This window comes from Nomia melanderi, chromosome 5 (genome assembly GCF_051020985.1).
Source record: "Nomia melanderi isolate GNS246 chromosome 5, iyNomMela1, whole genome shotgun sequence".
Lineage (NCBI taxonomy): Eukaryota > Metazoa > Arthropoda > Insecta > Hymenoptera > Halictidae > Nomia > Nomia melanderi.
The window spans coordinates 13,148,044-13,164,413 of record NC_135003.1 but is presented as its reverse complement, the minus strand read 5'-3'; the positions used below and the strand labels follow the sequence as shown (position 1 = coordinate 13,164,413).

The 16,370-nt window shown below is 30.2% G+C and overlaps 4 protein-coding genes and 1 long non-coding RNA gene across 11 annotated transcripts; 3 read left to right on the top strand and 2 right to left on the bottom strand.

Annotated features, from left to right (window-relative positions):
• Nucleotides 1–552: 552 nt before the first annotated feature.
• Nucleotides 553–8,159, top strand: Sobp (Sine oculis-binding protein). 6 transcript variants are annotated; one of them, XM_076368016.1, is made up of 5 exons: nt 553–1,935; nt 3,026–3,206; nt 5,271–5,628; nt 5,720–5,928; nt 6,043–8,159. In XM_076368016.1, exons 2-5 carry the CDS (start codon nt 3,048–3,050, stop codon nt 7,351–7,353), a joined length of 2,037 nt encoding a protein of 678 aa, XP_076224131.1. In that variant the 5' UTR covers nt 553–1,935; nt 3,026–3,047; the 3' UTR covers nt 7,354–8,159. The 6 variants fall into 6 exon arrangements, with proteins under 6 accessions (XP_076224131.1, XP_031825515.1, XP_031825506.1 ...); XM_031969655.2 differs by having other exon boundaries at nt 554–1,935; nt 3,015–3,206; XM_031969646.2 differs by having other exon boundaries at nt 554–1,935; nt 2,968–3,206.
• A 344-nt stretch (nt 8,160–8,503) lies between these two features.
• Nucleotides 8,504–10,587, top strand: LOC116423917 (ribonuclease H2 subunit B). 2 transcript variants are annotated; one of them, XM_031969677.2, is made up of 4 exons: nt 8,504–8,651; nt 8,823–9,350; nt 9,456–9,676; nt 9,750–10,587. In XM_031969677.2, the coding sequence occupies exons 1-4, from the start codon at nt 8,564–8,566 to the stop codon at nt 9,840–9,842; spliced, it is 930 nt and encodes a 309-aa protein (XP_031825537.1). In that variant the 5' UTR covers nt 8,504–8,563; the 3' UTR covers nt 9,843–10,587. The 2 variants fall into 2 exon arrangements, with proteins under 2 accessions (XP_031825537.1, XP_031825548.1); XM_031969688.1 differs by having other exon boundaries at nt 8,586–8,734.
• A 219-nt stretch (nt 10,588–10,806) lies between these two features.
• Nucleotides 10,807–12,612, bottom strand: bys (Bystin). Its single transcript, XM_031969665.2, has 3 exons — nt 12,231–12,612; nt 11,166–12,094; nt 10,807–11,091 (listed from the first exon to the last, which is right to left on the bottom strand). The coding sequence occupies exons 1-3, from the start codon at nt 12,372–12,374 to the stop codon at nt 10,863–10,865; spliced, it is 1,302 nt and encodes a 433-aa protein (XP_031825525.1). The 5' UTR covers nt 12,375–12,612; the 3' UTR covers nt 10,807–10,862.
• Mcm7 (minichromosome maintenance 7) lies at nt 12,055–16,224 on the top strand. The gene is made up of 11 exons (XM_031969611.2): nt 12,055–12,155; nt 12,982–13,145; nt 13,236–13,444; nt 13,558–13,721; nt 13,818–13,998; nt 14,084–14,221; nt 14,320–14,505; nt 14,590–14,803; nt 14,891–15,368; nt 15,458–15,609; nt 15,698–16,224. The coding sequence occupies exons 2-11, from the start codon at nt 13,106–13,108 to the stop codon at nt 16,111–16,113; spliced, it is 2,178 nt and encodes a 725-aa protein (XP_031825471.2). The 5' UTR covers nt 12,055–12,155; nt 12,982–13,105; the 3' UTR covers nt 16,114–16,224.
• LOC116423921 (uncharacterized) lies at nt 13,563–16,111 on the bottom strand. Its single transcript, XR_012998699.1, has 3 exons — nt 15,916–16,111; nt 14,306–15,631; nt 13,563–13,981 (listed from the first exon to the last, which is right to left on the bottom strand). It is a non-coding gene; the product is annotated as an uncharacterized LOC116423921 (long non-coding RNA).
• Nucleotides 16,225–16,370: the final 146 nt, after the last annotated feature.

The window sequence follows — 16,370 nt, the reverse complement described above, 5'->3', positions numbered from 1 at the left end:
AATTTCTGTACTTATGTAATTGAATTTTCTGTGAAAATAGAATATTCAAGGTCCGTTGCCATTTTATGTTATGTTCTACGTTACCGATGCGGATACGTGATTACCGACTGATTTATGTATCTCGAGTCGTTATTACCGACTCAATAAAACCTTTCTTATTGACAGTCGGGAAATTAGCTGCATTACATAAATTATCGACGCAGATTTATATTAATCTTAATTAATTGAATCACTTGCATCTGTAATTATACACTTCGATTCAATCTCGTGTATCGGAAGATAGAAAAGCTATCGATCAATTCGATATTCCGTAACCGGAAGTTCAAACACACTTTTATCACGGCTTTCATTAAAACTTAATTATCTTATTCATTAATAGAATTAAGTATTTCATATCCAAATAAAGACGACGGTTAATTATTTTAATGAATTTAATGCGGTGACTACCACGTTGGTCACCGATGACCGAAGCTTCCAAATTACTTGACCATAATTATAATTTGTCAGATAATTAATGTCGAATGGAAATATTTCATAGCGCAAATTACTAGATTACAGTGTAACGTAAGCATTGCGATACCAAATAATAAGTAAGTGTTCTTTGTGTTTGCTACAAAAGAATAAGCGATACACAAAGCTCTGAAGGTTCTCGTGGCAGTCAACGTGTTAATAAACGCGTAATATTTACAGCGAATATCACTGACAATGCTCGACAATTACCGCAATTGATTGGAACTATTGGAACTTTCGTAAAGAAGAATACGTGAAACCCGAGAAGATCAAGGGCTAATTGATATAATTCGCTACCGAAGCAGCGAACGTGTGACTGTGGTTGCGGCTGTGTCACAGACACGCTCACTTATGCAGACTTCAATGTGCAAGCAACAAAACATTTGCAATTATCCTGGAAACTAAAAGAAACCGACATTTGTATCAAAGGAGAAAGTTGTTCCTAAACGTCGATTTCTCCGACATTCGTTAGTTTCACGAAAATCAACGTTACCGCCATGATTCTGCACTGTTACCATCATTACCGAGTAACGTCAACATACATTCCAATCGACTAATTTAAAATCAAACGTGAACGAAGACCGATTCCGATAACAGAAATGTTGCCGTGAAAGTGAACCGTTCGCCAGATACATTGTTACCGAAACGAATATTAATAAACATATCGGGACAGATGCAAACGTAACCGACGATACAAAGCTATTGATTTATTTGCAGCACGCGCAACCTTATTAAACGCAACGATTAATTGCATTAATAAAGAAACCGGAAACTGTTGTGCGCGGAAAAGCAATGCTATTTTACGAGCCACGAGAATTCGCGTTTAGTTCAGTTTGAGCGGCCGTAGGTGTAACATGTCAGTTTTTATCAGCTCCGACTTTAGACGAACGCGAACAGTTTGAAACGTAGCAAACTCGGATATTTTTATACCCGTGAACCTACCGCCAGTCTTCCTCGGGAATTCGTCTTTAAGCCTTCGAAAAAGTTGGTGTTGCGGTTCGTCACGGGCGTTCGTTGAAAGAAGTGCGCAAGCGAAGAACGCAGATCACACTCTTCCCAAGGAAATCGCGTTAACTTTTTTATTTCGCGTAATCGAATTCCGAGAGATCGCTTGAAATAAAAAAGAAAAAGAAACGGAGAGAATATTTCGATGCACGCGTGAAAATCGTACCATGTGATCCGAGCGAACCGAGAGTGCATTTTTAAAGAGTCATTTAATTATTTCCTGTGCAGCCGTCGTCGATTAAGTGTCGCGAGTTTCGTCGATCGAAAGAGTAGCCGTTCAAATATCGACACGGGATACACGGTTCCTGTAAATTGATTGATACGCGGACGATCGTCGAGATCCCCGATCATCGAGTGATAAGTTCGTAACAATAGTGGAACGCGATTTTTCAGGGGAAAAGAAATTTTCTCGTTGAATCGGTGAGAAGGAGAAGATACTAGACAGAGTTATTTATGTGATCTATTTTCACGCAAGTTGTGTTACCTTAGTAGCCTAAAAATATCTGTGAAATTTGATTAGGCACAGCTTGATGGTTCGGTATTACCTACTCGAATATTTATACCTATTTCAAGTGGAAAGCTTGCCCGCAGCTTTTTGTTTCTTTGTTATTTCTTCTCGACGGCCGAATATATTGCACGCTGATCGAATTGCATCGACGGTGCACGTAACACGTTTTCTGGCATTATTTTAAGGAACTATCGAACGTTATGTCCTTTTCGCAGACCGTTTAATGCCTTCGGTTCGATTGTTTGCAATTATTAGCCAATTTCTGAGTCAGAGGGGATATTCTCTAGGATCGACTAAATTTCATTTGCGTTCAAGATCAATTTTAGAATTTTCTTTGTTCCTTGTGCGTTCACATTTGTCATGCATGTTTATTAATAGTAATTAATCATTGGATGGAGATTCAAGCTGAAAAGTATAATTACTACGTGTATGGGTAGGGAGTTGTAAACATTTTCAAGAGAATTTCTTATTTTATGAAATACAACGTTGCTATAATTTTCGTGATATAACAGATTGAGTTTTGAGACTTTTACTCGAAGTCAGTTGAACTACATGTATGAAAATGTAACACAAGTAACATCCATATTTCATATGAAAATGTACGAAATAGAATGGAGTATACGAAACCATCAAGGGCTTAATAATGTTCGCCGTTTATCTTTGACACAATAAAACTCTTGCGGAAGGAAATAAATTTCTGCCAACGAGTATCTCTGTTATTTACTTCAGAATATATCTAATAATTTCTTCTAAAGATTCAGACACTGCATTGCAATTTTATATATTTATTTATATTGATCTGTAGAGAAAAAACTATTCGAGAAAATTAAAATCGAATAGTGGAAAACCGAGGAATATAAAGTTTCATTTAATGTAGAATTTTATTTGTTCTCATATTAACTAGAGACTTAGGAAGAAATGATTAATATAGTAGCATTCCGTAGCATTTTATGAGAAACATTAAGATTAACGCCTCTGAAGTTTTGCTAAGGGTTAATTTAGAATTCGCGTGTGAAATCTCGTGATGGACGATAAGCCGGCCAGTTCGTTGACGAAGAAGTTTAAAGAAAACACGGGGAAAATACTTTCGTCGCCGGCAGAGGATAATGGCGAGAAACTTTCACTCGGACAAGCTTGCACGCCGGTCGAAATTAAAGAGGAGGACTCTACTGATGAAATTCAGGTAAAATGTATATATTTATAGCTTATTCTAATAATAAGTTCCCAGTAAGTACTTTCCCCTTAATATTTACATTCAATTAAGTCAAATTAGCTTAAATATTTCTAATAATAGGTTCGTAAAAAGTATTTATAGCTTTCTCGTTAAAACGTGAAACTTATTATCGTCGTGTGCAGGGTAGACGGCAAAATTTGGCCGGGTTAATTACTTGTGAAATATTAGAAATATTAGAAATATTTTAAATACTAGACAAATTCAGCATTCTTTGATAAATCTTCGATTCAGAAGTATTCACAAGCTAATTACAATACATTCCTTCATATTCGATTTAAGTATTTTGGTTAATATTTACAATTGCACACAACGAGACAAAGATTAATAAAATTAACATTGTTTACTCGTAGAACGAAATTCTTAATTATTGGTTTTTTCAAGTGTATAAAATATTTAAACATTAAACTTCTGTTACGCTACAGTTTAATCGTATGTCACTTTTTGTGATAAATTATAATGAGAGGCATAATAATATTTAATGATACACGTAGGAATTTATTTCGAAAAGGAATAACAACAATAATTATTTGCGAGTTTCAATTTCATTTAACAAATTGATACGAGTATTATATTGATTTTATATTCATTACGAATCGTAACGGATATTATTAAATCAATTTAATTAATTTATATATTACAGTAATATTAAATATTTATTTAAGGGATATTACTTAAAAAATACAATGATATGAGAAGTTCGCTATTTTCACGTGTGTAATGCGAGAGCAGCGTAACATTTATACTATTAAAACGTAACCTGATCAATTCCATTGTAATTGGTGCGGCTATCCAATTTCGTTTGTTATCATTTTTCGTTCGAAATATTTTCTTTATTTCATTTATTCGATGAACTTTAATTAAAATCCATTCAATATCAATTCCATTATTCTCTTTTGTTATCCTTCACAAGTATATATATGTTTTATTACTTTGAAAAGATGGAAAATAATCTGAACTATAAAAAATTAAGCAACTGGTTGAAAGTAAATAGAAATTACTCATTTTATCTTAATAAAAGTATAAAAAATAATAAAATAATACATTAGATAGATAGTAAACATTCTTATTAGATCTGTTTTCATAAAATTTTTAATAAAAGTGAGCTTTTCGTCATTACCCACTTTTATAAACGATTGTTTTAATACGCCAGTTCTTATAAATACCGACAGTTTGGTAATTAGCAATTTAATAGTATAATGAAAATATTTTTTAAAGATAAAGAAAACATATTTTATTAGAATAAGTATTATGCATCCTTTTTATAAATATAGCGCGCTCTTTATTTCATGGAATTTCCTATATAATATATTTCTGTACAATGTAACGGGAGCAACGAGTTTCACGTTACTCTTTCCCGCTTGATTTATTTAGAATCATAATAAGCTGCAACACAACCCTGCCATATCGTTAAAACGAATACCTCTGAATGTTATAAACGAATCTGCATATTATTCTACGTGTATCTAACGGATTTAACCGCTCCTAATGATAAGACCTCGTTAAATATACTTTAAAAAATATATATTTTTCACAACCATTATGAAACAGTGAATACGCTTTTACAATTGTTTTATTGGGTAATTAGTCGTACATTTTTCACTGACGGAAATAAAAGCCAAAGCAATTAGGAAATTAGAAGAAATCCTTAAAGAATCCTACAATATGGCGATATGAATTTTTAAATAATCATTCAAGTTTGATAAAGTTTCAAATTTTAAAAATATATTCTGAAGATCGTAGGCGAATAATTAAAATTATAATAAAATTATAAAAATCAAAACGAAGTAAGATGAAGTGAGATTTGACAAAGACTGTATTTAAAATTTATTTGATATCCGTTATTAGTTCTTCGTTATAAAGTAAAGAAATGAAATGTTAAGTAACTTCTATATAAAATTATGTTTATAATTATATATTAAATGAATTAAATTAACTTATTTTACCATTTATTTTATAAATGAAATGGGAAATAAATTACATACACATAATATTTTATATTACATGTTTCCTCAGGAATATGCAGCAATTACAATGAGTGAATTGCTGGGATGGTATGGTTACAACAAGGTGGACAGTGACTGTACAAGAAGTTTAAACTTGGATCATTTTACATCATTACCTTATATGAAAAATAATCAAATACTTCAAATGAAACCGACCTTTATTTCAAACAAACAAAAGCCAAAGTCACCAATATCGTTTAATGCAACCAATTTGCCTTTCCATGGTTTAAATTTACCATTGACACATTCTGCAAACAATTTGACAACTATGGGTGGACAGATACTATCATCCCCATTATCACTGAAGAAAGGAACAGTTGATTTTACAACTAATGGTCCTTATAATTTCTCAAGTTCTACTTGCTCAGGTAAAATGAAAGGAAATAAAATGATTGATGAATTATATGTAAATAAAATATATGATTTAAGTGAATGTATATATTTCTTTATGTGTTATAGGTGATGCATTCTGTTCTTGGTGCGGTCAAACCACTGAAACATGTAAATCTGAAAAGACAAATTCTGTTCCTTGCAATACAATAAATACTTTGGGACATTTTTGCAGTGATGCTTGTTTCGCAGCTGGCAGACGAGCTGTATTTAAACGGGCAAAAACCTGCAATTGGTGTCGGCATATAAAAAATCCAATTAGTTATGTTGATTTCCAGGTATGTACAATAAATTTGAAACATTCAGTATCAGGAAAATGCAAACGAAATGAGGCAATTTTGAACATGTTTGGGTCATAAACAATCATGTGTACAACTAATTATGGTTTTTAGGATGGTGAAAGTCAACTTCAATTTTGTAGTGACAAGTGTTTAAATCAATACAAAATGAATATTTTTTGCCATGAAACAAGAACTCACTTAATGCTTCATGGTTTGAATACTGTTTCTTATCATGACACAGAGAAAGGCAATTTAATAACACCAGAACTTTGGTTTCGAAATTGTCAATCACCAGTGGCTAGTCCCACAGAGAATAAAGTTGCAGATGAACATATGACTTCTGACCTATCATCTTCTCATAAAGACAAAACAAAGGAAAAAGAACAGGATGAGACTGAGAAATCAATAGAGTCCACCAAAAAAATTACAAAAACAGGAGACTCATTTTGCATCCAATTATGTACCAAAGCTAATAACTGTAACGGAAACAGAAAAAATGTTCATACAGAAATTAATGAAAATGATATTAATGAACGAAATAAAAAACAAAACTTAATAAATGAAGACAACAAATTCTGTCATTTTCTAAATAATCAAACTCATTGCGCGGTAGATTGTTCACAACAAAATACCTTGAGTTGTAACAACTTTACAAAAAATTGTAACCTGATAAATGTCATAAATTATGATTCGCATAGTCATGAACACAACAACGTATTTTTTAGAAGGAATATACATGTAAAAGACATAAGAATTTTACAACAAGAAAAGAAAGACACTCTATCGGAAAATACTGTAGGTACATCACATCCATTTGCAAATACATCTGCATCTACAATAGAGCATGAAACTCCATTGTCATCTGAATGTTTTACAGACAAGTTTAATCAAGCAAAATACAGAAAACAAACTAACATTTCTTCAAGAACATCGCCGCTAATACAATCCGAACAAACTGAGTCCTCTGTTCGTGCATTACCTACTAGTCTTTTACCTCCTGTTACAGTACTCGTACCATATCCTATTCCAGTGCCCATACCTATACCAATTCCTGTTCCAATTCCAACTCCAATTCTTAATAAACTTATGGTCGATGAACAAAAGATACCTACAAACATTAAAGATACAAAATATAAAAATCCAAAATGTAATGAATCGATAGAAAATAAGTGTTCTATGCTTCAGGAATCACAATTATGTACAAATACAAATATATCTGTAACAGAAGAACCACAGCGTGCAACTTCGACAAAACTTTGTGTTTCATTGTCCTCTTCTAGTATTAACAATGAAAATAACAATATCCAATCATTCAAATGCAATGCAAAACCTCCAAGGAAGAGAAAACATTTAAATGAAAATATTAATTATGAACGTAAAGAACCAAGATTAAAAAAGAGAAATAAATTTATAACAGCTTAAAAAAGACAATAGAAATACATATTTTTTATGATCAACATAAAGAAACCCTTAATTCATCACAGTGATTTTAATAACTGATTAGTCTTAATAGTCTGTTTATTAGAAAAGCATTTTACAATTAACATATAATACTTTATAGCCCCTATAAAATTGTAATATAATATACACACAAATAAATAATATTTTGGAAATTCCATTAAATAAACAAAGCATTATCAGTGAATAGTGATAATATTTACTTTAATGTTTTGTTGTAATAAGACAAATAGATGCGTTTAATTTCATATGAATGTAATAGTATAGTTAATATTGTAACAACTCTTTCAATCATTGTTTTAGATCAACATATTATACATTATATTTATCATTTACTAAAATTCTAATTATTATTACAATGGACTTTCTAAACTTATTTTATATCCTGTAAAATTGTATATTATTTAATAATTTATAATATCGTTTCATGCAAGTGTTTCATTTCTTTTATAATTTTATATACAATTTAATTTAAAAAATTCAGAATAAGAATGAAGTAATGTTCATAAGAGAAGATGTTTACTAATGTATGTAACAGATAAGAGAAATAAATTTATTTTATCAATACAATGCCGGTCTGTTAAGAGACTTCTTAACAGATTTATTTCTTTCTTCTATTGTATATCTTAACTAATTCTTGTATGTAATAATTTCATTTAAAGAATAATTTTGAATAATCGAGAAATAATGAAATATACGTACATAATGACGAATATGTATTGAAATATTGACATGTGCCGGAAATATGAAATAAATTCAATAACTTTTTATCGGTAGAAGTTATAAGCATTGTAGTTTAAATCTTCCTCGCCAGAGTACGATTTTGATACATTTTTCTTTTTCAAAAGATGGCTTGTTAGCGCGGCAACGCCTCTTCTCGGCCCAATTCTCCGATCATCGACCATTCACTGACGTTCGACCACATATCGAGATTTCAAATGTTATCTTCCACAACACTGGCGGCATGTCGCGTCTAACGTGTTTCTTTAGCAAAAAGGATATACAGCTCGATATATTAAGATTAACGTGTAATAAAAAATTAAACGTTGGTTCTTTTACTAAAAATGGCTGATCGCTAAATTTGTTTTATATATACGTATTAATACATGGTGAAAATCGTACTAGATAAGTAAATAACCTAAAGTATTATCGATCCTGTAAAACGCGCGTAAATATGCCGCGTACCAAAGCATCACCAAAAAAGTGTGTTAAAACGACTAATTCATATCCAGGAACGAATACATGGGTTTTTCTTATGAAAGGTGTTTAAATTATTAAACATTATTTATTCTTTCAAATTTATTGTATCGTGCAATTGACGTAATCACATATTTACCGGTATTTTGTAAGACTTTTTCAATAGTTACAATTAGTTTTATCTGTTCAGTGTGTTTAATACATTATTTTTAACGAATCCGTTAAAAATATTATAGGTGATGGTTTGAGTAACACAGATGGAGGAGGTATACCTGATGTGATTAAGTTGAGGCATCCAGCTACAAATCAACCTGCTATGTTTGTATTTAATCCAGGCAATACGACAGTGCAAGAGGTTTTAACATTCGATGAGAATAAAAGATCATGGTTTATAGACGATAATGTAAAATCCGATGGGAAAATGCATTTATCTACTCCTATTGATCCAATATTTTTAGTATTACCGTACTTACGAAAGACTCAACAAGTACAACCATTAAATCAGTGTTTATGGGACGAAGACTTCCCAGAGACGTCTCGCCTATCTCAGTGTCAAAATTTGAAGTTGACATTAGTTGCTGATCGCAAAGGAGATGAATCACTACAAGCTTACAAATTTAACGAGGAGAAGACGTTAGCTTGGTTACAGAAAAAGGTAGAAAGAGTAGTTGATGTATTGAAACAGAAGGGTATTCATGTATCGCAAGGTGCTATTAGTGCTACTTATATTAAAAGTATTAAACTTGAAACTGCATCGGAAGGAGGTAAGAAATGACATATGTTTTACATATTTTAAAATATATTAATTTTCCTAATAAATATCAGTTTTAATTATGAATAATACATATAACAATAATTTATTTATATAGAATATTTAAAGTATGCTCATGGTATAGTATCAGAATATCTGTCAGAAGATTTATCGAAAAAATTAGCACAATATTTAAATATACCAGATGAAACGGAAAGTAAGAAACGGAAATTAAGTAGTCCTAACGATAGTACCGAAGAAAAGAGGTCTAAGAAAGATACAGTTGAAAATGAATTAATATTAAAGCCAAAAGCTACTGATCTATCCAAACCAGAAAAAGTAATTGCTTTCATGAGTGTAGATGTGTATTTGTACTATAACATGTTTATAATTCATCATTTCTTTTATATAGCTTCAAAAACCTACTATTGGTAAAAAGGAGTTAGCCAGGCAAAAAGCAGCAGCAGGATCCAAAAGTATTACTAATTTCTTTAAAAAGAAATGAAGTTCAAACCATTGTAAAAAGCGAAAATATTAAACATTTAAAATTTTGAGTACTGTAATATATATATACATAATTTATATTGATCTGTAACAATTGTTATTCATGAATAGAGTCAGAATACTTTGTTGAAGCATAAAAACATGTCCACTCGTTGTTTAAACAATAGAAAAATAATTTTTGTATACTTCATTCGTAGATATTTTTATATTGCAATTTTTATATACTTAAACGTATAAGACATTTATTTTAAATAATTGTATTTAAATTTTACTTATAGGTAAAATATATTACAAGTATGAAAATGTGAGAATAATTAAACATATGTGTCAATTTACCGATGTGTCCCTTGGTATTAAAATCTTGGTACTTACAATTTGTAAGTGTTATTTACTTTGAGAGTGGTATAAGTCACTTATAAAAATGAATATTCATTTGAAGAAGTTAATAAGTTTCAACAGATACACATCAATTTATTGAATTTTTTCAGAGTTGGATTTATACCACTTTAAAAATAAATGGCTCAGTCATTTACAATAAACTAGTTTTAAAAATTAGGACTGTTACTTTTTATATATTTAGTGTTAAATTTAACTGTTATTTAACTATGTGAATCATTGAAAATGAAACTATAGAAAAGTGTTTTTAACAAAGGTTGTAAGTTTATAATTTATGATTCAACTGTAGATTTTATGCATTTATAGAATGCTTTAATACACGAAATAGAATAAAGTAAAGATATAGAGAATATTGTATACATGATTATTATAATATTTTACCTAAAAACCTTGTAGAAACCTGAAAAACTTCTATATAATTTATATGATTATAATTTTTCATTTTATAACACTAGAAAAAATTAAGTGATTCTTATTCATGCGTAAATATAAATTCTTATTTTTATTAATTTACAATTTACTGTTCATAAAACATTAACGGATTTATGAAACACATAATAAACAAAATGTTTCTTTTATGAAGAGTTTTAATTTATACATTTCACAATATAAATATTTTGAATATTCAACAAAGCATTGGTTCTGGTTTAGGTTCTACACCTTCTATGTCTCTGCATTTGGCATGTTGTAATTCTCTTCGTATTTCAGGCGTGATCGAATGATGAGATTGTTTCTTTAATAATGTTAATAAAGCCTCCTTCTGTTCTGAACTTATATCAGTTTTGTAACGTTGCGCAAACGTTAATAATGCTTGATGCCACAAAACTGGTAATTCTCTGGGATCTCTTTCAAACCTACAAGGAAGTATTATTTTCAAAATACTATAGTAATTAAAAAAATGATACAGTTCAAAGCAAACCATTTATACCTCAAAAAATGAAATACAAGGCCATCTATGACTCTGTATGGAAGTGCATATTTTTTGTCTAGAAAGATCCTAAGGAAAATACTGTTTGCACCTGTGTAATCCATTTCTGCAATTTTTAATATTGCCGCGGATGAATGTAAAATTGGTATTGAATTCTTAGCGATCACAGATCCAATAATAACAGCTTCTCTTAATGTACAGGTTCCAGATTCTAATAATGGGAGTAAAATTCCTTTCATAAAACCAGCAGGTTTAAATAGTGCTTTTCTTAATGCTTGATATAAATGAAAGTTTAGTCTTTTATACTCTACTAAATCATCCCTAATTCGAGGTAACAATACCAAATTATAAAACCTTTGTGCCATTTTTTCCTTAAGATTAGAAGCAAATATCCTAGTAGCTTGATACATTGCTGCTGCTGACCACTTTGGTGGATCCGTAATGTATAATATTTGTTCCCAATTTCTTAAGGTAGGTATGATTTTAAATGCTTTAGGTAATTTCCCACTACGATATTTTACTAAAACATCTCTAACACCTTCATACATTGCTTTTACTCGTGGATCTAACTCTTGCATTTGCATACTATCTGCTTCTGAAAATTGAGTTTCAATCTCTGTTTTCTTTTCAGTCAATTTCTCTAATATTATATCAGCCAATGTTCTCATAGGTACAGGATCTTTAGACATAAACTTTTGTATAGCACGTTCATCTTCTTCATCGATTTCAATGTTTTCATAATATTGTGAATCATCATGTTCATGTTCACTAAGTTCTTCTTCTTCTGTATCGCTAAACTCTGGACCAAGTTTTACCATTGGTTTTCTTGTAGATTTCGATGTTTGCCCTATTCCAATTTCTTCTTCAATTTCAATTTGTTGCTGTCTGGCTTGTGATAAAATCTTCTTTGTAAGATAAGGGGCCACAAACTATAAAATATATATTTAACGTTTACATTAATTTTTTAAAGATATTTCGATATTGTTTCAAGTATGTTAAACATGTTGATTTAAAATTATTTTAATTTATATGGACTGTCTTAAAATACAATAATAAAGACCTAACCTTTTCATCTTCATCATTGCGAATTCTGATCTTATTCCTATTTTTTAATTTTGCTGTTTTTTCCTCTTCTATTTGATCTGCCAGTCCTACTTTTGGATGCTTTGTTTCGCCTTTGGAGACTTTTAATTTTTTCGATTTTCCCATTTTGTTAAATTATTTAGAAAATTAACAGACACATGTAACACGAACCTAACCTCTCATTCGTATAGAAATGTTTTCAGCTGTATTTTCCTAACCTAATTTGTGCTTAATTAAATACATATGTAATTATTTTTTTATTTATAGATAAGTCTTTAAAAAACGCGAGTACGCAAAGTTATTTAAATGAAATGTGCTTTTATATTCTTCATATGTAAAAAGTTGAAAAATATAAATTTAATTATATATCAATATTTGTAACAAATATTAAATGAGTAAATAATATTAACTTTCATATTAACTTTTCAAAAATTTATTTAAAATATATATATATCTATATTGTATCATTAAAATCTTAAACAGTTGAAATTCTATGAAATAAGGAGTCTCTTATATGTTAATTATACAAATTGTAATTTAAATACAATTTTATTTATTACAAGTATTTTATTTTGTTATAATATTGTTATATACTATAAGTTTGTAGAATCTCTGATCGGTTTAATTAAAATTATATACAGGGAATAAGAAGCATATAGGTACTTTTCCATTTTTGAATTATGAACTTTCAAAATGTCGATGCATTATATAGTAAACTTCCGGTTTAATTTAGGCGGGAAGAACACATTGCGGAGTACAACAGTTGTCTGACATTCTTGTCCAGTAACTCGATTTATGTAAAAGAAAAGTGTGAGAAGATTCATTTATAAAATAATTTTAAAAGTAAATTTATAAAAATGGCACCAAAAATATCAAAGGATTATACAAAAGTTAGAGGTGAATATTATTACATATTACAATATTAAATATTTATATTAAAATTTAAATGTTTATAATACATTTCTTAATATTTTCTTGTTATATCAGAGCAAATGAAAACTTTTTTGACGGAGTTTATGGTAATGGATACCAAAACTGGCGAGAAATCATTCAAATATAAAAATCAGCTCACCAATATAGCTCATCGTGAACAAGTAGAACTTGTAATAGAATTAGACGATGTTCATGAGTTTGATGATGAATTAGCAGAATCTATTGCAAGTAATACTCGAAGATATGTTAATTTACTTTTGGATGTAAGTATATATTTTTTATTGTAATATTGTAGGGTTGATTACTTAAAATATTTAAGGGGTGAATGATTATATCTATAATAATGTATAAAAAATATACTTTTGTATGTATATAGCTCATTCAAGAAATGTTACCTGACTATAAAACAAAAGCTGTGCCACCAAAAGATGCTCTGGATGTATATATTGAACATAGATTACTGATGGAAAACCGTAATAGACATCTTGGCGAACAACGTGATGCAAGAAATAAATATGCCCCAGAACTCATGAGACGCTTGTACTATGAATATTTAATTTAATTTAATTTTAATATACACATGTTTTACAATCATTACAAATACTTTCATTATTTCTTGCTTTATGTATATTTCAGCGAAGTATACTTCAAAGATTTTGATACAGCTAAGGAGTATTCAGTGAGAGACATAAAAGCAGATAAAATAGGAAAATTAGTTACTGTACGAGGTATAGTAACAAGATGTAGTGATGTAATGCCTTTACTTGTTGTTGCTACATATACATGCGATCAGTGTGGTGCTGAAACATTCCAACCGGTAAAAAATTAATGATACTTTATTATACGATAATCAATTGAAATTTACTAGAATATAGTGTATTGTTATGAAAATTAATTTTTAGGTACAATCTCTTAAGTATATGCCATTGCGATCATGTCCCAGTGATGATTGTCGTATAAATAAATCTGGTGGTGTATTAGAAATGCAAACAAGAGGATCAAAATTTGTCAAATTTCAAGAAATAAAAATACAAGAACACGTACGTTTTAAACTTATTACGACTTATTAATGATTAAATTATTTATTGATAATTATTGTTACTGTATTATTTAATAATAGTTACTGTAATTGTTTTAGAGTGATCAAGTTCCTGTAGGTCATATTCCACGATCTTTAACAGTTTATTGTCGAGGTGAAGTAACCAGAAAGTGTTTACCTGGAGATCATGTACTTATTACAGGTATCTTTCTGCCAATCATAAAGTCTGGATTTAGTGCTAGAGTTGGTGCAGCTCTTCTGAATGAAACATATATAGATGCACATGTATGTATTTATAATTTCAGTATTTTCGTTACTTACAGTAATTTATAAAATTCTAAGTGAACATGAACATTTTTTATGATGTAGAGAATTGTTTGTTTTACTAATATGCAAAGCTCAGACGATGGTAATGCCGAATTGACTGATGACGAGTTGGCTTTATTAACGGAAGATGATTTTTATGGTAAATTGGCTCATTCCATAGCTCCAGAAATTTATGGGCTTGAAGATGTTAAAAAAGCATTGTTATTACTCCTTGTTGGTGGAACAGATAAACATCGGGAGGATATTAAGATCAGAGGTTTCTTTTAACACGTTTATAATTAATGTCTTACGTTTATTTACATTTTTTTTAATTTGCGTTCAATATTTTGTTTGTTATTTATAGGTAATATCAATATTTGCTTAATGGGTGATCCAGGAGTTGCTAAGTCTCAGTTACTTTCGTTTATAACGAGGCTGGCGCCTAGATCTCAATATACAACTGGCAGAGGTTCTTCGGGAGTTGGTTTAACTGCTTCAGTTATGAAAGATCCTCTGACTGGTCAAATGATGCTTGAAGGAGGAGCTTTGGTACTAGCCGATGAAGGCGTCTGTTGCATCGACGAATTTGATAAAATGGCAGACTCAGATCGAACAGCTATTCATGAAGTGATGGAACAACAAACAATATCAATTGCAAAGGCAGGAATTACAACTCGTTTAAATGCAAGAGTTTCCATATTGGCTGCTGCAAATCCTGCATATGGCAGATATAATCCAAGAAGGACGATTGAACAAAATATTCAGCTACCTGCTGCTTTGTTATCTCGATTCGATTTACTCTGGTTAATTCAAGATCGAGCAGATCGTAGCAATGATTTGAAGTCAGTATATGTTTGATCATTTAATTTCTGAATATTCTGTGAAATTATTTTCGTGTAGTACAATATTATAAGAAAGATATTTTCTGCAGAATGGCTCAACACATAACTTATGTTCACCAACATTGTATTCAACCCCCTATGGAGTCGCAAGCCTTGGATATGAATTTAATTAGAAGATACATCACTTTGTGTAAACTAAAACAACCCATTGTTCCAGAAGAATTGACAGAGTATATAGTTGGTAAGAGTGTCATCGAATTTTTCTGAAATTAAACCATGTGTTTGCAGAATAACGTTATTTATATTATTTGTGTATAATTATTTTGTAGAATCTTATGTAGAAATGAGAAGGGCAGCACGTAATAGTCAGGATAAGACATTTACTTCTGCACGTAATTTATTGGGCTTATTACGTTTGTCTACTGCACTAGCACGCCTAAGGCTATCAAACGTTGTCGAAAAGGAAGATGTACAAGAGGCAAATAGACTAATTGAAATGTCAAAGCATTCCATCAACTATTCCGAAACGCTGACTACAAATACTAACCAGAATCCAATGAATCGAATTTTCCATCTAATTAGAGAATTAGCTGGTGACAAGAAAACGGTCAAAGTATCAGATATTTTGGAAAGATGCACGAGCAAAGGATTCAAACCCGATCAAGTGAACGATTGTATCGAGGAATATGAAGCACTGAATGTGTGGCAAGTGAATCAAACAAGAACTCAAATTACATTTATATAATTGTTTATTTAATGTGACAGTATGCAAGACGCTATTTTTTATGGTACTTTCAAAAGTATTCGTATACATTTTTACCTGTTTCGATGAATAAATTTCCTATTTTATTATTAAGTATTTCAATTGATATTTACAAACAATTCCTGCAGACCTTCAGTACCTACAAGTTCTGCATACATATACAATTAAATCTAATCCGTACCAAATACCTAACATTGACAAATATTAATTAAACGAAAATACTTTACATTTCACACAAT